At 48.0% G+C, this 26,418-nt stretch overlaps 1 protein-coding gene across 1 annotated transcript in view; it reads left to right on the forward strand.

The window, feature by feature from the left end:
• Positions 1-25,886, forward strand: part of ERGIC1 (endoplasmic reticulum-golgi intermediate compartment 1) — a 56,479-nt gene extending 30,593 nt beyond the window's left edge. Inside the window, exons 4-10 of the mRNA XM_064388257.1 lie at positions 5,852-5,946; positions 6,572-6,696; positions 9,001-9,105; positions 12,056-12,116; positions 13,147-13,247; positions 15,797-15,919; positions 22,205-25,886. Of these exons, the coding sequence (XP_064244327.1) occupies positions 5,852-5,946; positions 6,572-6,696; positions 9,001-9,105; positions 12,056-12,116; positions 13,147-13,247; positions 15,797-15,919; positions 22,205-22,312 (718 nt within the window). The 3' untranslated portion in view covers positions 22,313-25,886. The remainder of the gene's footprint in view (positions 1-5,851; positions 5,947-6,571; positions 6,697-9,000; positions 9,106-12,055; positions 12,117-13,146; positions 13,248-15,796; positions 15,920-22,204) is intronic.
• The last annotated feature ends 532 nt before the right edge of the window (positions 25,887-26,418 follow it).

A 26,418-nucleotide genomic window follows, 5' to 3' on the forward strand; every position in this document is an offset into this window, starting at 1 on the left:
CTGGATGTGGCACTCAGTGCTCCAGGCTGGGTGAGAAGTTGGGGATGGGTCACAGGTTGGACTCGATGATCTTGGAGGTCTTTTCCAACCTAAGTGATTCCATAGCAAGAACCTTGATGAATCTCCTCAATTCTGTAGAAGATAAAGAAAAGGTCTGTGCTCCACGTTTGAACCTCTGAAAGATGAACAGCATCAAACACTCTTGTCCCATTGAGCCAATGACTCAAATGGCTGAAGAAATTAAGATGAAGAGTTAAATGTGTGTGGTTTCTCCTGGGCAAGACCAACAGCTGGTTGAGTTGAGAGCAGTCTGAGAGCTAGAAATGGCTTGTTCTGCCTTTAGCAGCCTCCTCATTCCTCTGCTGCTGTGTTGCAAATCAGAAGCATAGAAATCACCCCTCTTTTCTAATTAACTCAGATCAACGCTAGACGTTAATAGCTGGCAAGATGATAATCTCAACGTTTTATCACCCTAATTAGGTCATGAATTATGTCCTGTAAGATCAATAATAGTTTTCCAAGTATTCCATCATTAAGGATTAAAGATGTAATTAACTAATCTAGTCTGCCTTGCATTGGCAGCCAGGGGAAGGGGTAGGAGGGTATGAATGTGGTGCTTGTGGTATGAATGTTTCTGCTCAACACTAATTCATCTGCCACAGCACACTGTAGGAAGCAACAGACTGTTCCTGGCAGTGTTTGCCTTTTTTTTTATTAATGTAATAACAGACAAAAACCTATCTGAAGTGACAAATTTGCTAATTGGAAAGCTGAGCCCCCCGCAAGGCAATTAATTACTTAAGCAGAATATATACAGTAAAATTACTGCCTTTTCATGAAAGCATAAACCATGAATCACAGAGTCACAGAATATCCTGAGCTGGAAGGGACCCACTAGGGTGATCAAAGCCCAATTCCTGGCCTGACACAGGATAGCCCCAAGAAGGCTGTCAGGAGTGTGGGAGGAAGCAAAACTCCAGGAGTTTCAGGGAGCAGTGCTCCTTGTCCACACTGGATTCATTTGCATGCCCAGGACTGATCCTGCAGAGCAGCAGGATTGTCACCAGACCTGTCTTCAGAGGCTTTTTATCCCCCAGCTCTCCAGAGTGTGTGGGGTGTGTTTTGTGGCTCTCAGCCCATGGAAATGGTACCAAGCAGCAGAGCGTGATCCAGCTGCAGCAGGGATTCCTTCTGCTGCAAACCCTAATCTGGGAGCACAAGCCCAGAGATGCCACAATTCCCATGTCCTGCCACTGAGCTAGGGATGCACCTCCAACCCTGCTGGCTCATCCATTTGAGGCTGCATTGGAGCCAAGCAGCCCAGGAAAAGGAAATTGGAGTTGTAATCCTGCTCCTGCCACGGACTGACCTTGAGACAGAGACTTTTCTGCAGAAGGATGTAATCTCCAGCAGGCCTGAGAGAGGTAGGCAGGTAAGAAGCTTAATTGATGTTTGTGAGGCGAGGTGGGGATTACCTAAGAGGAGGTGGCAGAGGTTTGTGCGGGGTTGCTGTGCCCTGTGTGGGCTTGCAGGAAGAGGAAGGTCGTGTCATGATGTCATTTGCAATTCCTGACTCAAGTCTACATTGACGTCTTTCGAACCCTTCTCCTTCTTCCTGTCTCCTGGAGAGCTGTAATTCCTTCCTTTGTAGGGCAGCGTGTTTGCTGTGCTCCACAGCTGATCTGGGACAAGCACCTTCCCACTGAGGAGCTGATTGGGATGCAGAGGATGACAAATGTCAGAGCGACAGACGTGTGACGCAGTGGAGAGTTTGCTGACCTGCTTCTTGTTGGTTCTTCACACCAATGGAAATGAAGATTTCTCCAGTGCTCTCTGCTCTGCACCACTGAAAACGTGCTGATGCAGGAATCTCAGCGTTGGAGGGTTGTGTTTCTGGAAGGTGTTTGATTAGAGCTGAAAGGGCAAGTGGAGCCAAGAGGCTTCACCTGAGAAAGGCTTTTGAGAAGCTTTGGGCTTCCTCAAGAAAGAACAATTATTTTCCCTCTTAGGCATGGGGTCCTGGAGATCAGAGGGTGCCTCCTGGGAGTTGGAGGACAAGGTAGAGTACAGCTTTCTGGAGGAAATAGCTGTATTTTCTCTGTGGCTGATGACTGAGGAGGAGGCTGGCTGATTGTTTGCTGTGAAAAGGGGAGAAAAAAGGCTAAAACCTGAAGCAGGGACATGGGACAAGTAGGACATAGGACAAGGCAGATGTGTTTAGAGAGCAGCCACACAGTGTGTGAAGCTCTGGAAGGTGGATGCAGTGCCCACCCTCAGATCCAAAGGCTCTTCAGCTGTTGCAGTGCTGAAGTCAGTGGCCAGAGCTGCTGGGTGGAAAGAAGTTACTGTGGAGGTTTTGTTTCTGGGGAAACGAAGCTGTTGTGTCATAAATCTGAGACCTAAAGCACAGGGAACAGGTCTGACTTTCTTTGGATAAAACCCTGAAGCCATGGCGTGCCCGTGGCCCCCTTTCCTTGGCTCTCACGTGCCATTGGCATGATCTGGCCCAAGGGTCCCTCCAGCTTTCTGCCTGGAACGCTGCAAGTTTGTAAGCAGACGGGGTAAGCAGCCCAGCAGCATCACTCAGGAATGTGAAGTATTTCCAAGTGGCTCTTTCTAGAAGTGAAGCAGATTCCTGGTGTGTGGATCATGGAGAAACTTCCCTGCTGTTCCTGGGGTCAGTGGTGGGAGGCTCTGTGGGGGTGGCAGCTCCAGCTCTCACCTGTCATGTTGCACTCGTTGTACTTTCAGAGCTCTGCACCCTCACCCTCCTTCACTGTGCTGCTTTTATTCAAATATTCCTTAGTGGCAGCCAGGAAAACACCAGCTCCTACATGTTTGGAGAAGGTACACCCTGCCTTTGGAGTCACAATATGACCAACATCACTGCCTCCCTCTGCCTGGCCTCAGGTTTTATTTCCCTTGTGACCATCCCAGATTTACTGTTGAGGCACTGTTCCTCCTGGGACACTTTGTATTCCAGCACAGACAGCTATAAATTAGAGTCAACTTCTTTTCTTCCACCAGAGGCCTTACTCCTTCAGGGAGAGTGGCCAGAGGGGGTAAACAGTGCTTCTCCTGACATCCCAGGAGAGTCTGATTAAATGGTAGGAAGGCTGTGTGCAATTTGGCTTGGTGGCCCTGGGGAGGAGATGGCAAGGGACATGTGGGTGCCAACTCCAGCCTGGGTGCCAGTGGTTCACTGGAAGGAATAGCCTTGACCCTGGAAATATGCATTACCTCTGAGATTTCCAGAATTCCAATATTCCAAATATTTGAGGAGAGGAATGGCCAGTTTGTTGAAAAGAACATTTTTTGTGAGGTTTGCCCTACCAAGTGCAGCCTGTGGTGTGTGGTTCCCCATGGTGAGAGGGAATATCAGTGACACACAAAGGATGCACTTTGGAGCTGGATATGTCAGTTTGGGCCCTCAGCAGGAGCTGACTGTGCCATGAGGAGAGTGGCTGGACTGGGAGGGAGAACAGGAGCCAGCTGGGTGGGTGCTCCATGAAAGGTGAGGCTGCAGGTTGAAATGAGGGGAGCAAAGGAAGGATCTGCTGTATGAGCTGCCTGATGTCTGTGCAGTGATAGATTGGGTTGTGAAATTTGCAACATGAGTAGGAGAGGGGCAGGGGGCTACTGGGTGAAGAGGAGGAGGAGGAAGGTGAGCCTTGCCCAAGGGACAGGTTGGAAGCCACTGGTCCAGTGACCGGACTGCGGGACAGGAAACCAGTTTCCTTCAGCTGCTGCTAATGGGCTGTGTGACCTGCACAAGCTGCCCTACTTCTCTGTGCCTCAGTGAGCTCAGCACTTGCCTTCCTATGTCAGAGCTCCCATGGGCTCCCCGTGCAGTTCATCCTCTGATTTCTGCCAGAGAAATCAGAAATTTCTTTCTCACTCGCTCATCACCGAGCGGCTCCTGCGCCTTCGCTGCTGGAGCCTCACGATTTCTGACAGGTCAGGGTTAGAAATCAGCAAATACAAACACTGACTGTGCTAGGGCTTTTCTCCAGAGAGCTGGGATGTTCTGCTGGACCTGACTGTGCTCTGCCAGCCCTGCTGTGAATGCTCCTTTAGCCAGGAATGCCAAGGTGCCTGTGGCACCGCTGGGCATCTCTGGGCATCTCAGCCAGCTCGGTGCTGGGAGGGAGCCAGGGGTTCTCAAATGGGCTGGAGCTGGGAAATGGATGGGAGCACTGGGGCAGCACTGAGAGGTGCCTTGCTCTGGGGGATTAGTGCCCATCCTGGCTGGAGCTGCTCCCTATTTGGATATATGACTTAATCCAATCTGCCCAATCTGTCAGTAATGAACACGTAGAGGAGAGAATGCATTCCACCCAGGAGGAGAGGGCTCAGCCAAAAAGCTGCTAACTAGGTCACTGATGAGCAATCTTTCCCCTCCCTCTGTGTCATTTTTATTAATCACTTGAAAAATAGGTTGAGTAATGATTGCAAGCAACTTGTCAAGCCAATTAAAAACAGAGAAAGGTAGGGCTGTGAAGCCGAAGACAAATGCTGTGCTGGTTTTAAATGAGTGTCTGTAAACCCCACTGACCTGTGAGTAATAGCCTCCAAAAAACCTGGCAGCATGTGTGTTTCTCAGTGTGAAGGTTTGTTTCTTTTGCATCCACAGGGCAAACAGTTCACCGTGGCCCAGAGATGTATCAGCAGAGCAAAATCACTTTGAATTTGTCTTGTAGCTGCCTTAGTCTGCTTTGACTCTTAGCATGTGGAGTCTCCAGTGGGGCTTGTCAAAGAGTTTAGTGCACTTTGAATGTAAAATAAAAATGCTACAGAGCACTTACTCGTTTTATTTTATGTAATTTGCCTGAATCTAAGTTCCCATAGCTTTATAATCTGCCCAGCTGGAAGATAAATTGTCAAATTTTATTTGTTGAAGAGGGAAAAGAGCTTCTAGATAATCTCACCATCGTCTCAGTTCAGTGGGGTGAGTCTCTCCAGAGTGGATTCTCCAGAACCATTCAGCAAATTCAGCACTGGGGTTGTTTTGGTTTATTTTTACGTGTCGGATGGATTGTGTGTGCCAACAATAAATATTTATACTCCTGCATTCCTGTGCCTCTCTATCTGTGTTTTGTCTCCTGTGAGATGCGTGCCAGCACTGTGGGTGCTGTGAGACAACATGACTCTTTGGGAGGCTGCTGTAGAGTGTGTGAGATCCTGCTGTCCAGGATGTTTCTTTCCATCTGTTCCTGGCTCAAATCCCCTTCTCCTCAATTTTAGTCACCACTTTTGGTTACCATTCATAGCCTGACATGTGATATTAAGGAGAAGAATACAAATATGTCGTGCTGCCTTCCTTCTCTTGCTGCTGCTCTGTCAGCTGGGTGGCAGTAACAAAAGGCAATTAGTGACACAAATAAGCTTTCCTGGGGGTAGTTGAGAGCAGCCTTTCTCTGGAACTATTTGTGGCACAAATGGAAAAACACATGCTTCCCTCCTGCCTAAAAGGAGTAGCAGCCAGGGGAGGGCAGGGGTGGATCAATAACCTGCCATCTCTTCAGCATTAAGCTTTTGTTTTGTAGCACCTCTGAAACCTCAGGGTGGAGGAGGCTACAGGAAGCACAGAACACAACAGAAGATTTATTTTTTACTAGTGCAGAACTTGTTTAAAACCCCCTGCCCTTGCCAAGCAAGAAATCAAATTAAGCCGTGATTTGCCCCCATTCCCTCCTGGAGAGCATTCCCTTCTCTCTGTAACTCTGTTGTAGCCATCACACAATCAAACCTCCTCTTTCCAGTCTCCTTTTCCCCCTCCCCATGCAGGTTTTGGGTTTTCCCTGTGGGAAGCAGCCCTGTGCCTGAGCCCACCTGTGTTTTTTCCCTCCAGAGTTAATGAGCTCTACGTGGATGACCCAGACAAAGACAGTGGAGGGAAAATAGAAGTGAACCTGAACATCAGTTTGCCAAACCTGCACTGTGAATGTGAGTACCCCTTCACTCAGCAGCTTTTCTTTGTGCTTTGAGTAATACTTGAAATGGGCCCAGACTGCTGCAGTGGCCCTTGTTCTGTAACAGGATGGAAATAAGTAGCTGCAGCCTCTGCCAATATCCCATTGCTTTCTGTTCCAGGCCAGGGCACCTGTTTTCTTGGACCATGTGTTAGTGGCTGATCTCCTTCACCGGCTTCTTTATGAATCTCATTTCCTTTTTTTTATTTTTTTTTTTTAATAGCAACCTTTTTGTGTCTGGGAGCAAGAAGCATCCCAAGTTCCATTTGGAACTCTGAATGCACCAGCTGGTTGTTGGCCCTTCCCAAGTCACCTGCCTTGTCTGCCTGAAGTTTTTCTGTTTGTGTGATTGGGAGTGCAGCTGGCAGGACATGGGAGGTGTATTTGTGTCAAATAGGCAGCGTGAAAAGTTTGGTTACAAAGCTTTTCTGGTGTAACAATTTTTCACAAAGGACATTATCACCTCAGTTTAGTCAAATGTCAGGAAAAAAGGTATGGATTTTTTTCAAGTAAAAGCAATACATACTTTTGCTATGCAACCTTCCTGTTAGTTATTTTGTTTGGTGGGTTTTTTTGTCTTTTCCCTCCCATCCCTGCAGTGGTTGGACTGGACATCCAGGATGAAATGGGAAGGCACGAAGTGGGTCACATTGACAACTCGATGAAGATCCCTCTCAATAATGGGGATGGCTGCAGGTTTGAGGGCCATTTCAGCATCAACAAGGTGAGTGGCAGTGACAGTGGGTGAGGGTGGGGAAATGCTGGCAGGATCCATTTGTAAAAATGAACATTTGGAACTCTGTGTCTGTCCTGCCATGTGTGTGTTTATGACCCTGATCAGACAGAAACTCAAGTCAGTGTGGGGAGAGGAGGCTGCGTGGCCAGACCCACAGGGAGTGTGTTAGATCAGGGGTTTTCTCCACTCTCCAAAGCAGGTCATGGAGACAGAATTGCTGATCAGGGAGAGCAGCTCTGTGCAGCAGCCCAGTGTTCAGGGGATGTGTGAAAACCCTACAGATGCCAAAGGGCTTCTGTGTTTACTCCTCACGACTTCTGCACCTCCAAAGCCTGACTCAGTGTGGAGAGGTCCTTGGCAGTGGCTGCATCCCAGCTCTCCTTTGTTCTGAGAGCTGCAGAATGACAGGAATGTTCCCTGCTGGAGGGTGCCAGGGCTCCGTGCTGGGATGTTTGGAATACAGCACGTGGCCCCACGCATGCTTGCTGGGGATGCTCTGCTTCTGTCTCAAGGAATGAAAATCCAGGCCTGGAGGAGGCTCCTCTTTGGGATGGGTGTGTTCAAGATTGAATAATCTTGCTATGTAATGCTGGAGATGACTTGCTGGGGTGGGGGAGGCACTGGTGGGACCCGCTGATGTCCTAAGAAGGGCACACCCTTTGTTCACTCCTCTCCATGTACCACAGGCTACACAAAATCCTACTTCCTTCTTTTCCTCCCAGGTCATGTTAAAGCACATCTAAAAATAACAGACAGGACCTCTTGCTGATTCTGTGGCATGGAAAGGATTAGAGATTTAAAAAGAGGAGTTTTTCCTCATCTCCAAGCCACCAGGATTGCTGGCAGCTGGTAGTCCACAAAAGCTGGGAAAGGGCTTCTGGAAAGGTAGTTCTTGTCCAGGCAATTCCCAGAGCACAGAGCTGAGGTACCTGGGGGTTTGTCTGCTGGATGTGGTGTGTCCTGCTCACAGAGCAGCTGCAGAAGGGGGTGCAGGATGTGGCAGTGAGGAGGAGCTTCCTCCAGTGCTCATTTGTGTCTCCTTTGGTGGTGGGACAGCTGTCACAGGCAGGGAGCTGGCCCAGGACTTCTGGCTCTGGAAACCCAAATCTCTTGTGTGTGACCTGGCAGTCTGCAGTCCCTTGGCAGGAATTGGACAGGCTGAGCTGGAGTGGGACCTGGCCAGCCCTGGGAACTTGACCAAGGCTTGCACTTGGGTGTTGCTGTCCCAGCTGCCGAGGGAGGACAGGGTGACACTGAGATGATGGCTTGTGCTGCTTGCTGCAGGGCCTGACGCCCTGTTTGCTCAGCTTGTTTGTGACACAGCTGGTGTCCACACCTGAGAGTGTTCCCAGGAGTGCACTGCTGCTCCTCAGGTCATTAAATCAGCTTTCCTGAAAGCACATGGAAGGGCATGTGGCCTCCCATGGCCCTGCTGCTGAGGTGTCTGCAGAGAGCACGCTGGGCAGCAGTTGTATAACCATCCTCCCACTCCAGCCCTGGGCTGTGCCACATTGCTCCTCAGGGTTGCTTCATTTCACAACCTTTTCTCAATAGGAAAATGTTCTTGCACCCTCCATGACAGTGATTGAGCTGAATCTGCTGAAGGATTTCAGGGCTAGTGACCCGAAAAGTGTGTGCATGCAGAGTGGTGCCATCAGAGAGACACCAGGGCTCATTTTCTGTCTCGGAACTGAGCCTTTAGGTGAAGGTTGTGTTTTTCAGTTCTTTGTATTTTCCTCCATTAAAAAAATTAAAAGGAAGGGCCCCTGCTAGCTTCTGCCAAGGGGAAGATTTAGTTTAGTTTGTACGGGATGCCCACATGGGTTTGGTGGTGGATTTTCTCTTGATATAAAATTCATTCTTGCACACAATCTCAGAGGCAAAGTTGCTCGTGACTGCTACCAGAAGAGAAATCCATCCCCAGCTTCCTGGGCTGCTCTGCAGCAGTGGGCCCGTTTGCAAATGCCAGCTGTGGGAGTGAGACATTGAGCAAGAGAGACAGGAATTTTATTTTAATAGGGATGAAAGACATAGCCTGAAGTGCTGGGAATCCCTGGAGCTGGCAGTGACCCACTCATCATCCCCTGGTCAGGAACATCAGCAGTGTGGGGGTGCCAGACTCCGGGGCTGCAGGACCTGAGTGCGGTGGTGTTGCTCAGCTGCAGGAGGGTATCACACATTCTTTCATCTTCCTGCATGGATCCAGCCATTCCCATGTCACCTCACAGAGCCTAGCAATGCCTTGAGGGGTAAAATGTGAAATCCTGTCTTCCCTGCTGTGGCTAATTTTAGGTCCCTGGTAACTTCCACGTGTCGACGCACAGCGCGACGGCGCAGCCCCAGAACCCCGACATGACTCACGTCATCCACAAGCTCTCATTTGGGGACAAGCTGCAGGTGAGTCCTGAAAGTTCCCTGGCTGTAGGGGAATGCAGTGAGAGTGGTTTGATATTAGACACTCTGGTTTCATGGAAGGCCTGTGTGTCCCTGCAATGTCAGCTCAAGGCTGGAGGAGCTCACAGCTGCCTCCAGGAGCAGTGTCCAGTCACAGAGCAACTGTGCTGTGTTCTTCTGGAACTCAAAGTGCTTTTGGAAAACTCCGTGGAGAGAGTTAGAAAGGAGGGTTTGTGGCTCAGCAGAATCCTGGTTTTAGCATGAACACAGCAAACAAGCCTTTCTGCCTTTGTGGGGGAGCAGTGATGCACTCCAGGAAGATTGTCTGGCTACTGTGTTCACCACAGCAGCAGTCAAGCTCTTTTTAATTCACTTCACTCTACTCGTATAGCAGACACCTATTAGTCAAATTTGCTCTGTGAAACACAAGTTAGACTTAGCACTGCCAATTCCCTGCTGGGAAGAAGCTGAATGCATGCACTTGCCCAGTGGATAGAATTTCACCAGGTGCTGCCAGTTATGTAATATTACCTGATTTCTCAATAAGGACAGATTACAGCACTTCTCTAGCCTACTTCCAAGGAGCTGCCCTCACAGGTGGGAGTTCCACATGTGCACACCCAGCTTGAGACTCACCCTAAACATTGCTTACCCATAGTCTCTCTGTAATCTTCTTTCCTCAGCACAGACGTCTCATTAGTCTGCTCCTTGTACACCCACTTCCAAACCCCTTTTTCATGCTAACAAGCCTAAGCGTTGCTTTGTAGTCTTCTGATTCTGCTCCCGGCTTCTTTTAGGAATTATCTTGTGTGGGAACGAGGAAATATTAGCGTATAAATAAGCTTGGCTTAATGTCTGTAAAGCACACTGAGATTATGAAAAATAGGAGGTGAGTGGTAATAGGGAGTTGTGTTCCCTGCGTGGGAAATGGGTGCTCTGAGGAAGCATTCCCATTGTTTTATCATGGAGTGCTGGAGCAGGGCAGCTGGAGTGTGAATCAGCATGAAGGAGGAGCCTGGAGAGACAAGCAGCAAGTGCCTTCAGTTCTTGTGGTGAGAAACCTGTCTGGCAAATGTGGAGGTGGCTCCTGACTGGGGCGAGTTCAGAGGAGTATTTTGTATTTTCAGAGCTGAGCATAACTGCTCGTGGTCTGAGCACTCAGGGAGGGAGCACGTAGGTGCTGCAGGCAAGCAGCAGCTCAGCAGCACAAATTAAAGAAGGATATCTTCACCAAACAGGTGCTGCCACGACTCAGCAAGCAGGGAGAGCCAGCAAGTGTGGGGAGCTTTAAATCTGCCTAGGTGCACCTTTGAATATTTCAGGTTGTCTCCACCTGCTTTGATGTAATAAAAGCTTATATTCCTTACAGAGGGTGAGGAGCTTCTCATTCATTTGTGTCATGTGCTGGGAGTTTGTTCTTTGTGGGCTGGGACTGGCTCTGCCACGGTGATCCACTGAGGGACAGGCTGTGTTCTCCAGAAAAACCAGTCTCTTTGAAGCAGAGATTTAAATATCATCTGGCACTGAATGAGCTTTGAGTCTTCATCAGTGCTTTGTGCACAATAGTGGCAGACTTGCTGTAGATTTTTCATCCTATTTAGATGAGATCAGAATGAAAACCTGCAGCATTAAAACTCATGCAGTGAGTCCCAGCGTGTCAGGTAACTCAGTAAGGAGAGGGATGAGGAGAGCAGGAGATGATGCCTTTTCACTAGCAGGGGTGGACAACTCTCCTGACAAGGTTAAAGCCAGGATTATTTAACACCATAATGTAGAACTCAGTGAAAATTATGATTAAAAATGCAACATCTCCTATTTCCACATCTCTCTCGTTACTGAGTTACCTGATGGCTGGACGTAGGAACTCATTGGTTTGAATTTTGGTCTTGAGGGGAAAATCTACCAAAATTTTGAAGTGGACCTCCAGATATTCTGTAGGAGATTTCTTAGCTGTATCAAGAATGGAACACAACACTGTAGCCCATTCCAGGGGCTTCTTTTTCTTCTTGTGCCTTTTACAGTGAGCACAGCCTGCAGATGTAGTTTGGGAATGGTCGTGGTTGTGTGAAATTCCAGCAGAGCACAGTGTTGGGAACAGGGAAATGTCCATGAGGATGAGACAGACACATCCACATGCATTCAGCTCTTGAGAGGGTCTGGGAAGGAGATGGCATTGCCCTGTTGTGAGGTGAAACTGTCACACCCATGACCAAATCCTCCTTCCAAACTCTTCTTCCCTGTGGTCTGACTTAAGGTCAGGAATTTCTGGGTTGTGGAGTTTTTGTCCTTTCTTTGTACCTTGTGAGCAGCACAGCCTCTGACCTACAGCTGCTGCCGTGGGCTTTTCCCTGCCTGCAGATTCACACATGGATGATTGTGTGTGAGATCAGACTCCAGGTCACCGTGTGTGCAGGGCATGGAAGTGCTGTTACTCTGGGCAAACAGATACTCACAGCTCTGAAATCAGCTGCAGGAAGAGCTGCAGGGATGCCAGTGTTGGGCTGTGTCCTTCCCACCTCCAGGGCTGAGCTGTACAGACCCAGCTGCCCTGGCATGAGCCACCTCTGGAGGAGAAAACTGCTGAGTTTTAACCCCAGTGTGACTCCCATCTGTTTCCCTTTCAGTCTGATAAAATTAATTTCACAGTTAACTCTGCAGAGCTCTTAGGAAATAGCTCACAGTGGAAATTTCACAACTGGCCTCTTCCAACTGCAATTCCTTTAGCTTTGGAGTGGTTTTGGAGTTTCATCTCGTAAGATGTTGTGAAATCAGCTTTTTCACTTGGAGCCAGCCACTGTGATGATGGTCACTGAAAGATATTTGGGGTCATGGTTAAGGCTTTGTTTTTTGGAAGGGTTGAATCAGGCTGATCCCCTGCTTACAGGGTAGGGAAGCAAAGGTCAGGAGTATCAAGTCAGAGCAGAGTTTCCTCATCCTCCTTTTTGCTTTCCAGGTCCATAACGTTCACGGAGCCTTCAATGCCTTGGAGGGAGCAGACAAGCTCAGCTCAAACCGTGGGTATTCCTGGGGACTGCAGCTCTCAGCCACCCTCTGCAGGAGGGAAAGCAGGGCCACTCATGCTGTATCCAGAACTCTTTCCTCTTTAGCCAAAATGATCCAGACGTTGCTGGCTGGCATTTCCATTTCCTCCAGTGCTACAGAAAAGGCTTAGCCCAGAAGGTTCCTTGCAGTACTTATGGAGTTTTTTATCCATGCCTGTTCCTGTAGTGTCCCTTTGCTGCTGTTACTTCCACCAGAACTTTGCCTTGCACTTGTGTTGCAAATTACCTTAAAATTTCTGCTCTGTGGATGGCAAGAGGGACATTTTCATGGCCCAGCACAAAAAGGAAAATTCAATGCATGCTGCAATTCAGTGTAGAGAGTTGTCTCTCAAACGTTCAGGCTCCTCCAGGACATCAGTCCTGTCCATTTCTTGGAACAAAATTTCTATGTCTGTTCCTGAAGCTACAGTTGTGGTTTGGGGATTTTTTGCCTCCAGAAGCCAAATGTCATCGTGTTACACTTGGCTAGAGGATCCTCCAGAGATATCATTTAGAATTCTGTTTTAGAACTGTTTTAGCAGACATGAAAACCTGAATGAGGCATTTAAATAATGAAAAAAAAAATAGTTAAGCAGCTGTAGGACAAGGAGGATGAGAAAGAAATGGAAGTACACAGGTTGTGATACCTCAGGTTTTTTAGTCACAGTGATCTCAGTGGGCTGCAGCCCTAACCTCAGCCAGTTCCTGATTTAACCAGGCTGCTTGTGGTGGTGATAAAAGTGTTACCATTTATAGTTGCAAGCAGTTAGGAGGGTTGGAGTAACCCAAACCTAGGGTGGGTTGTGGTCCTACAGAAGTGGCGGGCGGCTTCTGGTGTCACCCAGGCACCCGCCAGAGTTCTGAACAGAGGGCACAAATGTGCCATGTGAAGCTTTGTCCCTGAGAGAAGGAGGAGGGAGTCACCCTTTTTTGTGACTTGCTCTGTGGGCTGGCTCCTTTCTCTCCGTGCTAACGAGTCCTTCCCTTCCTTCCCTGAGCGCAGCCCTTGCCTCTCACGATTACATCCTGAAGATCGTGCCCACGGTGTACGAGGACATGAGCGGCAAGCAGCGCTACTCCTACCAGTACACCGTGGCAAACAAGGTAAAGCAGCAGTGCCTCTGCAGAGAGGCTCCTCTCTGCATCCCGGGGGATGCTCAGCCACCCTTCCTCCCCTCCTGCTGCTCTCTGTGCCCTGTGGGTTTGTAGGTGAGCAGTAGCCTCTGCTGGGAGAAGGAGGAACTGAAGCTCCTCGAGTGGGGCTTTTCCTGCTGCTGGGATTTGCCGGGGTTGGGAGGGCTTGGCAAAGCAGGAGGTGGTGGTGCTTTCATTCCTCAGGAAGGTGTTCTTCCTGCCAGTTTGGCTGATGTGGATTTCTGTAAGTTGTGTGGGAGGTGTTGACAGGCTGCAGGAGCTCCTGTTGTGCCTGGCAAGGTGGTTCTGAATGGAAGCTGAACACACAAAACATCACTTACACCTGGGTCTAGTAACTAAACAGTCTCAGTTGTGGTGGATGGATGAGACAAATAAATCAGCAGAGTTTTTAGCTTTTTACAAATGTTGATTGCAGGCATTAAGTCACTGAACTGTAGCAGCAAATATGTGCTGAGTATTTCACATCCCTGCATTATGATAGTGAATTATCACAGAATCCATTAGTTTGGAAAAGATCCAAGATCACCAAATCCTACCAGTGACCAGTTCCCACCTTGTCAGCCAGCCCAGAGCATGAGTACCACATCCAACATTTTAATAATTCAATGTATTGAATTTTTTAAGGAAAAAAAAGGACCCTATTTACTTTTTACAGTAGAAGGCATCTTCCAGTTGAAAATTATTTGCCATTCAGGTGCTGAATGAAAGTCCAAAATCTGTAATGTCTAATTACTTCCAGTTTGTCCTAACTGATCATTTAGCACACATTCTCAGATAGTGAGTTCTGAGATTAATGTTCCTGCCTGGTGACTTTTGGGCTTGCTTGTGTGGTGTGTCCCAGGGATTTGGACATCTCCCTCTGTTCAGATTACAGTGAATTTGTTCTGCTTAGTGTCACAACTGCTGTTCTGATAAGACTCCTGTGACAGGAGTTCTGAAAGTAATTTGGAAAAATAGCAGGAGCTTTTGACACTTCTGTGAGCTTGGCTGCAGATTGGGGAGTTCAGCCAAGTCTGACTCATTAGGGCAGGATTGCTGGTGGGGAGAAGGGGAGAGGAAGGAAAAAATGAGGTCAGTTCTGTCAAAACTGAGGTGCTGAGGAGCACTGTGCTTTCTTCTCGTGGTGCTTCAGTCCTTCACTCCAGTCTGAGCAGTGGGAAAGGGAAATGGGAAGCCCCTGGAAGAGTCTGGCACAGAGTGGCTGCTGTGGGGAGAGCCTGGAGGGTATAAACTCTGTCTCCTCTCTTAGCTCCCCTGTTTCCTGCCTTCCCACAGAACCACTGTCCCAAAGTGAGCTGCAGAACTCCAGTAAAAGCCTGGGGACTCCTGCTTGTCATCATGGGATGAACTACCTAAAAATAGGGAAATTTGGGGTTTATATGAGATGATTGAAGATAAGTCACCAGCACACAGAGAGCAAAATTAATTTATTTTTGTGTCATGCTCATGAGTGTCCTGCTGCTTGCTCTTTTTTCATCTTTCTGAAGCATCTGAGGCTGTCTTTGCCTCTTTGTGAAGGAGAATTTCACCAGGAGAGGAGATGTGAGCTGGCAGCCTGTCACAGGGCTGAGGGAGGGAGAGGGAGGCAGCCTGTGCCACCCTGGGCTCTCCTTGGGCTGTGGCTCCCCAGCCTGCTTTCCTGGGGTTTTTCTTCACCCTGTGAATGTCTGAAAACTGATACCTATCTCCACTGGCAGCACAGACAAAACATTATCTCAGGAAGATGTGGCTTTAGTTGCTGGTACTGGGCAGTGTGTCCTGCTGGGTGCTGCCCTGTGCCTGTGCCTGTGCCTGTTTGTAGGAAACAAATGGATTAAAGGACAGTGGCACTGGAAATCTGGAAGGTGTCTCTCCCAAAGCAGCCTGGGATATTTTTTGAACCTTTGCCAATATTTTTCGAAGCTTTGCCAATATTTTTCTGTATACATTTTCATCCTGGCTTTCAGCAGGAGTTTTAAATGTAGTTTGAACATGGTTGCAGATGATTCATGCTAAGAGGGCAAAGCATTCCCATTGCCAGTGGGTGAGGGCCTGACGAGGGAATGCAAGGACAAGGAGGGATTTTCAGGCTCTTACAAACTAAATTCCATTTGTTTGGTGAATGATTTATATACAAAATATAGAGATAAATGTGATTTACAGAACTAAAACTTCACCTGCAGCCAGGCTGTATTTAATAGAGCAGATCTAGGATGGGGAATCAGTGACAGCCTTTCTGTTTAGTCCTGTAACTCTGAATGAAGGTGAGAGTAATCACCATCACTCTGTCCCAGCTCTTTCATTATCAGCCTGTAAAGAGATTGTTTTCCTCTTTGATAAGGATGGGAGGTGAGCAGTCACACAGGAATTCTCTGTTTGCCTCTTTCCATCTGGTCACTGCTGCAAAGCAGTGGGGTGAAGGCCAAACCCACGGAGGCAGTTTTCTGGCAGACACTCTCTGGAACGAACTTGCTCACATTTTGTGCCATTTTCTCCTTTTTTCCCCTGTTTTTCCCCAGGAATACGTGGCCTACAGCCACACAGGCCGCATCATCCCGGCCATCTGGTTCCGCTACGACCTGAGCCCCATCACAGTGAAGTACACAGAGAGGAGGCAGCCTTTGTACAGGTTTATCACATCGGTGAGTTACCCCAAACTCTCCTCCCTTCCTCTGCCTGCCTTTCATGTCCTTCCTGGGCCTTTCTTGCCCAGAGGAGTTGAGTTTCTGCCTCAGGGCACTGAGATGTGGTGGGGATAAAGCAGCACATCTCTGGGGTGGTGCTGGACTGGGAGGTGACTCCAGTGCTCTGACAGCTTGATTTAATAGCTGGACACAAAAAGAAGGGGAATTAACCTATTTCAGAAGTGCCAGGCTCTGTCTAGGCAGGATGGGCTCTATTGCAGCATGCCAGAAGTTTAGAAGTAAAGCTGATGTGGTGAGCAGGAAAACTGCAATGAACTGCTCACTAACGATGAGATCAAATGTGCAGAGAATCTGGAGTGGTTGGGATTGGAAAGAACCTTAAACCTCATCCCATTCTACCCCCTACCATGGGCAGGGACACTTTCCCCTATCCCAGGGTGCTCCCAGCCCTGTCCAGCCTGGCCTGGGACACTCCCAGGGATCCAGGGGCAGCTGCTCTGGGCACCTGTGCCAGGGCCTGCCCACCCTTGTCCACCCCAAAGTCATCCTGGTCTCACCAGAGGGTTTTCCTTTGTTCAGGTGAGGGAAGGAGAACTGTTAGATAACACAGAGCTGCCTCTCCTTGCTATGTGCTGGTATTTGGATGATTTTTACAGTAAATAGGAAGAAAAGTAGCAGTGGAGATTTTATCAGCCATTTCTCTCTTCCCCTACAATACACTGAATTTTTATTTTTTTTTACACTGAGTTTTACTCAGTGCTGCTGCCTGGCTTAATAAGGAGTGCCAGTTCCAGGTATTTACTTCTCAGTAGAAGTGGAAAAGAGCTGCATTATCAAATTCCAGAGCTGTTTTCCTGACGAGTTACATTTGGATGTGTCCAGAGAGCATCCTGCAGTCCTGATCTCAGCATCCAGAACAAAGCTGTGCTGGCCAAGCTGCTCATTAGGCAAAGAGCTATTTAAAGATCCTCCAGAACTTTAAAAAAAAAAAGTGTCTTCAGGGAGTTGGCTTAAAATTGAAGCTGCAGTCAGCTGTGCCAGTGAGGCATCATGGAATGTGAAGCAGTTGATAAATTGGCTGCAGTGAAGACCTCAAATTCTGATTTTTAAACTGTTTGACTGTTTTAACTGGAATTCACATAAACAGTGTGGTGGAGTTGCACTTCAAGATTTTGATTTTGCAACTTTTGATAAACAGCAAGTTCCCTTCACTGAACTTTAGACAGTGAATAGAATACACAAATAACCAGAGAAGGGGGCTTGGAGTAAAACCTAAATGTCGTGGTGAAAAACTTTCTCTTCTCAGCACGTCTGCTTGGCTTCGAAACATAATCCTAAAAAAGGTCAAACATCAGCATTTCATGACTTGGCATCTCATTCTGCCTCTGCTTCTTTCCCTAAATTGTGCTCCCAGAAGTTTCTTACACATCTTGGTGGGGGTGAGGGTGTGGAGGTGTTTTCATGGGAAATGATGTGATAGCTGGGATTATTCTTTAATTTTATTGTCAGCATTGATTCACTGCTGATCTGCCATTCTATGCCTATAAAAAGCATTTTTTTTGAATGATATCCTCCTTCTGAGTTGACATAAGGGACCACAGGAGAGAATTTTCCTCCCTGCTTGCCACAGTGACATTTTGGGTCTGTATCTCATTTGAATTTGTATCCCATAACCTCAAAAACTGAAATGTGTGTTTCCTACTGAGAATCCAAAAATGGAACAGCAGTTCCACTTCTGTTTCTGATAAGATTTAAAGGTTGATTAATTCTCATTAAATAAGAGTTTCAGTTTCTCCTCTTCTCCAAAGTAACAGTCCTCTCCACACACCCTGTTCCTCACTGGACTCTGAGTGTTGAGTCACTGGCCCCAGATGAATTTTGCCCTGTTCTGTCTTTAAAGGTAGCCAGGCACTTCCTGGCTGCTGAAGGGGAGTTTTGCAGTTGATTTTTGGCTGCTTTGTTTGCTCCTGTGAATGGCTGTGGTGTCAGGCACCTCCCTGGGGCTGTTCCAGCTGCGTGTCCTGCTCTGGGGGATGAGGATGATGCTGGTGTCAGGATGTCACACAGGTGTGACAGACACAGGCAGAGCCTCCTTCCAGGGGGGGATCCTGGCCCTGCTGAGCTGCTCTGGGCTCCTTTGGGCCAGGATTGCTGTTCAGGAGAGCAGCCTTGGCTCTGCTTCCCAGTGGCACTGAGCAGCTGGGCAGGGGCAGCAGCACTGCAGAGGAGCTGAGCCCTCCAGCCCTGCCCTGCTGGGTGACATGATCTGTTCTTCAGCCCCTTCCTGCAGCTCCAGCCTGGCCTTTTGCATCACAGTTGCTCTGGAGACCAGTTAGTGATGGCCAGCACTGGGCTGAGGGCCAGCAGGGGCTGGGCTGGGCTTGTGCAGTCACTGCCTGGCCATGGAAAGCAGCAGCTTGCTCAGTTTAAAAACCACAGGACAGCCTCTGGGACAGGGGCTCCTTCACTGTGGCTTTCACTAAATGAAATTAGTGCTGGCATGGGGGTGATCCTGGGGACTGCAGAGAGGCTTCAGGGGGTCAGTGATGGAGGGAAGGGCACACTGCTGAGGGTGATCCCATGGGAGGGGTGTTGGGTGCTCAGCACAGAGCCAAAGCATCTCCTGCTGCTGCCAGGGTTGTCTGATGCTCTTTGTCACTCATGGCTCTGCCCTCCAAAGCCTCAGCACTGCAAGGAGCAGGGTTGCAGCTCTCCAGCAGCATTCCCACATCCTCTCTGTCCCCATTCTAGCTCATGCCTGCTCCTGAGATCTTTGCGGTGTGAAGAATTACCCAGATTTTCTGTACCATGTGAGAGGTGCTTCCTGTGCAAAGGCTTTGCGTTAAAATAAGGGGTTTTTTTTACTTTGCATGTCGTGCTCAAAAAAGGTCAGTACTAAATAAGACTTTATATTTCTTGTGGGTCAGTGCTGTCACTGTTCCATGAGTTTGCCAGGGATCCTGGAGTTAAGCACAGACACTTGGCAGAGTGTTAAACACAGGGGTTTTTTTGCCTGTCAAATTGCACTGCTTAAATTCAACTTATCCCTCATAAAGAGAAGCCATTCAAGAGCTCCTGGTTGAGGTTATGGAGCAAGGGGAAAAGTTTCACTGCTGAAAATTCATGAGTTCCTGTAAGTAGCCAAACTGAAAGAAGGTTTTATCAAGAGATCAGTGTAGGGGCTGGGAGGGGAGAGCAGGCAGAAAAGCAGCCAAGGTTCTGCTGAAACATTCAAAATCCAAAGAAATTTTTTTTCCTGGTATGAGAGGACTCATCTGGCCTCTAGGTGTGAAAAAAGTTAAACTGGAAGTAATGTAGGGTGGGAACTGGAGCAGAGTGGTTGCAGGCAGAGTAATTTCAGCCATGGGAGCTGGTACTGACAGGTGTCACAGCCCTGTGGCATTTTTAAAGCCAAATAATGCAAAATTGCTGAAAGTCTCTGGGTGGGATTCTGCAGCTTACCTTCCTAGGAATTGCCCAAGGGTCCTACTGGTCCCCTCTGACTTTACAAGTCATTTTGAGACTTTGGGACAGCCCAGAGGAGCAGCCATGTGTCTGACACTTGCCTTTCTGCCGCCTTGCTGGCAGCCTTGCCTCCTCCTGTGCATCCCCTGGTGTTTTCCTTTAGGCACCAGCCTGCATCCCTCTGCTGTGACCTCCTTCTGTTCAGGTTTAATTCCTCATGTCCAGAGAGCTCTCACTGCTGGCATTATTCCACTTCTGTCTCTTTCCCTTCATCCTTCCACGCTGGGCCTGAGTCCCACAGACCTCACGGAGCTAAAGGCAGATCATTGCCAACAACTCATTCCTTTAAACCCAGAGAAGTGCCTGATGCCTGCCTCCCCTGCGTGTCAGAGTGATGATGAAGGAACATTTGGTGCAGCTCCTGTGCTGCCCTGGAGCCCAGCAGTGGTCACAAGCCCTCCCAGCCCTTCTTCCGTCACCAGGGCTCAAAGCTGTGAGTGCAGGAGGCCCCAGCCAGGGCCAGGTGTGTGTGACTCATCCCCACTCAGCACTACAGAGCTCTGCAGATGAATTTATTTTTTTTTTTTTTTCTATTCCCCAGCCCCTTGTGCTGCTGCACTGAAGTCAGATTTTCCTGCCTGTGATGCAGAATCTGCGTGTTGGACGGGGTTTGTGTTTGTGGTGTGACATCTCCCGTCAGCTGAGCTGCTCTGAGCTGAAATAACCCAGCTCCGTGGTGGGCATTTCCCTGTGTCACACCCCGAGGGACAGCAGGGAGGGGGTACAGGAACAGGGCTGGACTTGGCCCCTAAAAATCTCCCTTTGCCTCAGGCTGGTGCTCTGGTTTCAGCAGCCTCAGTCTGCTGGAGTGCTGAGTGTCCTGCAAAAGCCAAAATTCCTGCAGCTCCTTGTTTCACTGAGCTCAGTAATGCTCACATCTTGGTAATAAATGCACATGGAAAGGAGCTGTAGCTCTCGCTGCCTTTGCTCAGCCCTGATGAGCAGTTTGTTCCATCCCCTCAGCGCTGCTGCTGCTCCTACGTTGGTTTTTGTCTCTGACTCTGCCCATGGGTGCTGTGTGGGAGCAGAGACGTGGCAGGGTGTGTGTAGAGTGGCACCAGTTCCCTTCTGGGCCAGCTGTGCCGCACTTTTATAACATTTATCATGGAATTATTTAGGTTGGAAAAGACTTCCAAGGCCATCGAGTCCCAGCTGTGCCCCATCCCCACCCTGTCCCCAGCCCAGAGCCCGAGTGCCACCTCCAGCCCTTCCTGGGACACTCCAGGGATGGGGATCCAAACCTCCCTGGGCAGTTCCAGTGCCTGAGCCCCCTTTCCATGGGGAAATTCCTGCTGTGCCCACCCTGAGCTGCCCTGGCCCAGCCTGAGGCCGTTCCCTCTGCTCCTGTCCCTGTTCCTGGAGCACAGCCAGACCCCCCGGCTGTCCCCTCCTGGCAGGAGCTGTGCAGAGCCACAAGGGCCCCCTGAGCCTCCTTTGCTCCAGGCTGAGCCCCTTCCCAGCTCCCTCAGGGATTCTCCAGACCCTTCCCCAGCTCCATTCCCTCCCCTGGACACGCTCCAGCCCCTCCAGGTCCTTGTTGGATTGAGGGTCCCAGAACTGGACACATCAATCCCGGTGTCACCTCAGCAGTGCCAGCACAGGGGACAGTCACACCCTGCTCCTGCTGCCACGCTGTTTTTGATACAAAAACATCTGAGCTCTGCTCAAGACTGCCTTCATACAAACCACCTGGTGGGGAGGCAGAAGTCAAACACCACAGGAGGGGAAGAAAGTCCCAGGGTGCCACCAGGCAGTGTGACACACCACAACCTAACCTAAAAATGTTGCCAGCCTCCATGTTCTAACTACACAGTTCTAACTCCCCAACTCCCACATTTTTTACTTCATAACTGTGGTGCTCTTTTAATTTGGTCTTTCATGTTGTGTAGGACGAGGTGGTTCGGGGAATAACAAGGGGGTTGTGAGAAGGGGAACAGGATGTGGAGCTTATCTCCTGACAAGGGCCTGCCTGGGAAAAAGGGGATTTGTTATGAGCTAGGAGCTGAAGGAGAGAGTAATCCCAAACCAGTGAGCCACTGTAGCAGGGAAATATTTTGTATTGTTGGTCTCCTCCAGCCTAAATGACTCTGTGATTCTGTTTCCACAAAGACTCTGGTTTCACAGAATATTTCTGTGTTTTTGTAGCACTTGAGAAGTGAAGTAGGCTGTTAACGCTAATCAGGAGATTAATTTTTTCCCTAACTCTGTTCTTGGAAGTAATTACATGTTTTAATTTGAGCCAGGATCCACATCTTGTGTGGAAAACTGTGTCCCACAAAGAGTTAAGCTGGCTGCTGTGAGCAGCCCTTGTCATGGAAAGTGTTAGGCAGAGCTGTGGTGTCACTGGGAGCTGCTTCTCTGTTACTCACTGCCCTTCACGTGCTTTTTCTGAGTCTTCTGCCTGTTTGTAAATTATCTTGTGAAAAGGGGAAAAGACTACAAGACCGTGGTGTTTATTACAGAAAGCAGCATAGGAAGATGTGAGCAACACAGAGCTTCTAAAAGCTGAGTTAGGTGGAGTTCAGCCCTTACAGGAGCAGTGTTTGTGCTGTGGGAGCTGGGATTTGTGATGGGCTCAGGCTGTGAGGAGTTCAGCACTCATTTATTCCACTGCAGGGAATGGTTTTTGTGAGTGATCCTGGTGGAATTCCATCTCACTGTGCTTCCAGAAAACACCCCAGCAGCAGGATCCCTCCTGTGCTGTGTGAAAGTTCCCCTCTTTGCTGACAGAGGTGTTTCCTCTCTCTGTAATTGCAGATATGTGCCATCATTGGAGGAACGTTTACTGTAGCTGGGATCCTCGACTCCTGCATTTTCACAGCATCAGAGGCCTGGAAGAAGATCCAGCTGGGCAAAATGCAGTAGCAGTGAAACTCTACCCTCGACTCCAAGGACAGGAGCAAAGATTGAGAAATCTACCACTACCTGTTTTTGTCTTTATTTTCTATTTGATTGAATCAGTATGTTTTTCTCTAATCAGGCTGGTCAGTGAAGGCGTCTTCAACAAATCAAAGAAATCTCCATGCATTTCAGAGCTCTGAGAGGGAAAAATCAGTGGAATCAGGGTGTGGGTTTCGATTCCCTCCCCCCAGAGAGAGAGGTTGAAATGCCATATGAGATCTAAGTGAGGATGGCAGTCTGTCCTCTGGGAGGTTCCCGTGGCAGTGTACAAACTAGGGAGTAGATGGCAAAGAGCTGAACTGTCTTGTGGCACTTTTTGGAGTTCTGTTGGATTTGCATGATCAGACAATCGACTTTTGTATAGGGCAAAATTACACATGAGGAAGAAATTCCACCCATGATGCCAAAAAGGTGATGTGTCTGTTGGTGAGGAGTGGAAAGTGTTAGTCCCCACAGCAAACCTAAGAGACAGAGGGCAGAAATAACACCAGGAAATGTTTTTTGCTTCTGTTGAAAGCTCAGTTGTTCAGATACAACCTTTCTAACCAAGTGAAAAAAGAGCAGGAAGCCTTCCCCAGCTACCTTTTCCTAGGTAATCTGTGATCCCAGCAGTGGAGGGCATTTCTTTTACTCTGGATGTAAAAGTGGTTTCATTTCTTCCCACTAACTGAATATCCAGTCTTGTGTTTACAGGTGGCATGAAGTAAAAACCAAACTGAGCAACACAGTTTTATGTGGCCTTTGCTTTGAAAGGGAATAGTTGTCTTTACAGCATTAGCTTTTCTTTCTTCTGTTTCTAAACACAGACCACCCAGAAGTCTGGATTCTGCACTTCTACTTTATTGTTGTTGTTTTTTTTTTTTTTTTGAAAATAGGTTTTATATTCTCTGTGCTCAGAAAAATGGTGCAGCCCTCTGGGTGGATGAGCACAGCTTCCTCTCTTGCTTTGTGTGTGTGTGTTCAATACACCTGTCAAACACAGGAATTCTGACTTTTCAGGATTTAAGGTGCCTCCCTTTTCCTTTAAAACTCAGCCAGGCATCTTTCCTGAGCCCTGGACTGACACTGCTCTCCCACAGGTACACAGGGCAGCATTCCCACAGGCTGCCCCTTGCTGGGAGTTTTGTTTGATCCCTTAAAAAGATTCCTGAGCTTCCCTGTCCCTTCCTTCAAGCCTTGTCTTCTGGAGCCTCCAAAACACAGAGGTGTGAGGGGAGAACTCCTGTGCCAGGGGTGTCTTGCATGTCATTTGGTCCCAAAAATGAGACCAGATGCCCACCAGTGCATTTTCCAGAGCCTCATCAGTGTTCCTTGAGTAGTGACAGTCTCTGCATGCCTTGTGAGTGTCTGAGCTGAGGATACACAGATTTTAAGTCTTTCAGGATGGGTTAAACAAAAAGAATCATAAAATAAAGATCTTGAACTCAGTGCTGTAAATTTTAAGATGGGTGCAGGGTTTCTCTTGGATGATATCCATTGCCTTTTCCTGGAGGCAGAATATCCAAACTTTATGCTGTGATGATATGAATTGTTGAATATTCAGTGTTATTGTTAGAGTCAGATGCATTTCAAAAGAATTCCTGATTGTCTGTTGAAATTGTCCCCTTGCTTTGGAAGCAGGCAAGGTGTAGCCAGTTTTACCCACCCACCAAAAAAGCAGCCAGCTCCTGTCCCCCTGCCATGCTCTGCCCTGTGGTGACTTTGGACAGCATTGGAATTTTTCCCTGTTCTTCTCTGGACTGATTGCTCTTCCTTTAGGTCCAAACTGGGTTGTGCAACTTCCTGTACCCGTTCATGTATGGGTAGATATTTTTTTTTTTACTTTCTTTTTTACTTTTTTTTTCCCCATTTACAAAAATGAACTTTTTCAATGAGATGCTTGTGTGTGTCCATGTGCCTGCGAGTGGAACCCTCTGGATGTGGATTTTCCATGGCAATTGCTTCTCCTGCTGGCTGAAGGATTTCCTCTAATCCACTGTGACCAGCTGAAACTCACAGCTCAAATGTCCTCGTTTTTCCTTTTGGATTTGGTGAGTCTTTGCTGACAGCTTGGGAACAGTGGATTACAGCAATGAGATTTTTAATATTTTAGCATCTTCCTTACACTGAGATTTATTTAGTGCATCCTTCTCCTGAGCTGGGCAAGGGGAGATCTTTGCAGTACAGTTCATTTTCTGAAATTTCTCCTCTGTTACAATTTCTTAGACACAAACAAAGGTGGTTGCAGATTCTTTGTGTCCCCTGGTGTGTTATTCCCATCATTTTCCCCATTCCTTGTCTGTATTAAACTGCCTCCTGTGCAGTCCAGGCCAGTTCTCTAAACCAGACCAGTGAAATTGGTTTATTTGGGGTTTGTTTTTTTTTTTTTGGAAGTAACACACTTCACCTCTGCCAAAACATCCCCTGCAATAAGGTAATAAATCAATTTTTTGGTTTTGTTTTTTTTTTTTTGCGAGATGTGGAAACCAAATTGTACTCAAGTTCTGGCAGGAGGAACAGTCTGTGCTTGGTTCTGTAATCCAGGTCTGAGCCTTTGAGAGCTGCCAGGCCCAGGCACCTTCTGGGGCTGCTGGGGTTTGTGGTGAGCTTGTCCTGCAGGGTCACACCGTGGTGCTGCATCGTGTGCTCACAGCAGGATCTGCTCCTCACCTGCCCAGGTGTGAAGGCAAGGCACTTACTGCCCCTGCACCCGCGAGATCTCACTTTTATTCTGAATTCTCTGAAGAGAAAATGAGCTTAGTCCTTCTTTTAAACGTCCTTGCAAACAAAAGAATTTCCAGTCAGAGCAGAAGGAAACCCTGAGTTGTGCGGTTCTGATTTTGCCCTTTCAAGTCAGTGTTTTTATAGAAGAATTTGGGTATCCAAAAAAGACATCCCTGTAGGAAATATTTGAAACTCCCACTTTAAATTATTCCCTGTAACTCCAGACTCCACCCTATGGTGAGAACTTGAGGCATAGGATGCTTTGCAATGGTGGAGTTAAAAACTTCTAGGGAAAGTTATTAGATGTACTCTAGGCGTTATCTGGACTGCTGAAGAAGATTTTTAAAAGAAAATGAAAATGGAAATGGGGTACAAAAATCCAGGAGAGATGAGTCTGTGAATGTGTGATCTGATCTCTCAAATCCTTGCGTTTATGCAAATGAAATTTGCAATGAAAAATTTGAAATTTGCTGTGAAAAATGAGATTTGCAATGTAGGTGGTGGCCCCGTCTGCCACCAGCTCCTGAGTATTTCTCATTTCTTGTTCTTTCTCTGTGTGACACAGGGCTGTTGGGATGAGTCTCTGCTGTACAAGAGTTTTTAATTTGCAGGTTGGGGGTGTCAGTTTGTCCCCGGGATGTGGGAGAGGGGCAGGGAGGAGGAGCAGCCCTGCCGTGTCTGGTACTGCAATGTTCAAAGCACAAGTCTTTTACATTTCTACAGTGGAGACCGTTAAGGAGTTCTGGCATTTGTCTTTTTAATTTGCAACCTTATGTTAATAAACTATTAGCCTTTTTAGTTCCGTAATTAAAAATAAAACTGTCACGTGTTTTGATTTGCTTCTTGTCGCACTCCTGTTGCAAAATCAACCCAAAGGGGCTTTTTTTTTTTTTCCTTTTGTTTTTAATGATGATTTCAGTGAACGTTATCACACAGTGAAATCACTGGGAGCCAGGTCACCGTGGTGAAAGTTAGCACGAGGCTCTTTTGTAATCGGCCCTGAGTCATGTCTGCACATTCAGTGCTGGGTTCTGTACAGCACCCAGTGTCCCAGCCTCCCTTTTTTGAAGGAAAGGTGAACGGGCTGCGCTTGGGATTGCTGGGTTTGCCTTTAGTCACTGTGCTCCTTGGTGTGTGAAACAACCCAATTTTGTGTCCCCCCTCCTTTCATGTCCACTTAGCCTTGCTTCATAACTATTTAGAAATAAAAGTGAGGCAATTTTTAAAGATGGAACAGTTTGGGCTCGGGATATCTGCACCATCTTAACAAATCCCCTTTATGCTGGGAAGGTTTTTGTGGAGGAAGAGATCCTGTTCCAGTGGGAATCACATTTCCACAAGTGATGGATTTCCAGGGGTGCTGCTGG

The sequence above is a fragment of the Passer domesticus genome, chromosome 13 (genome assembly GCF_036417665.1).
Source record: "Passer domesticus isolate bPasDom1 chromosome 13, bPasDom1.hap1, whole genome shotgun sequence".
Classification (NCBI taxonomy): domain Eukaryota; kingdom Metazoa; phylum Chordata; class Aves; order Passeriformes; family Passeridae; genus Passer; species Passer domesticus.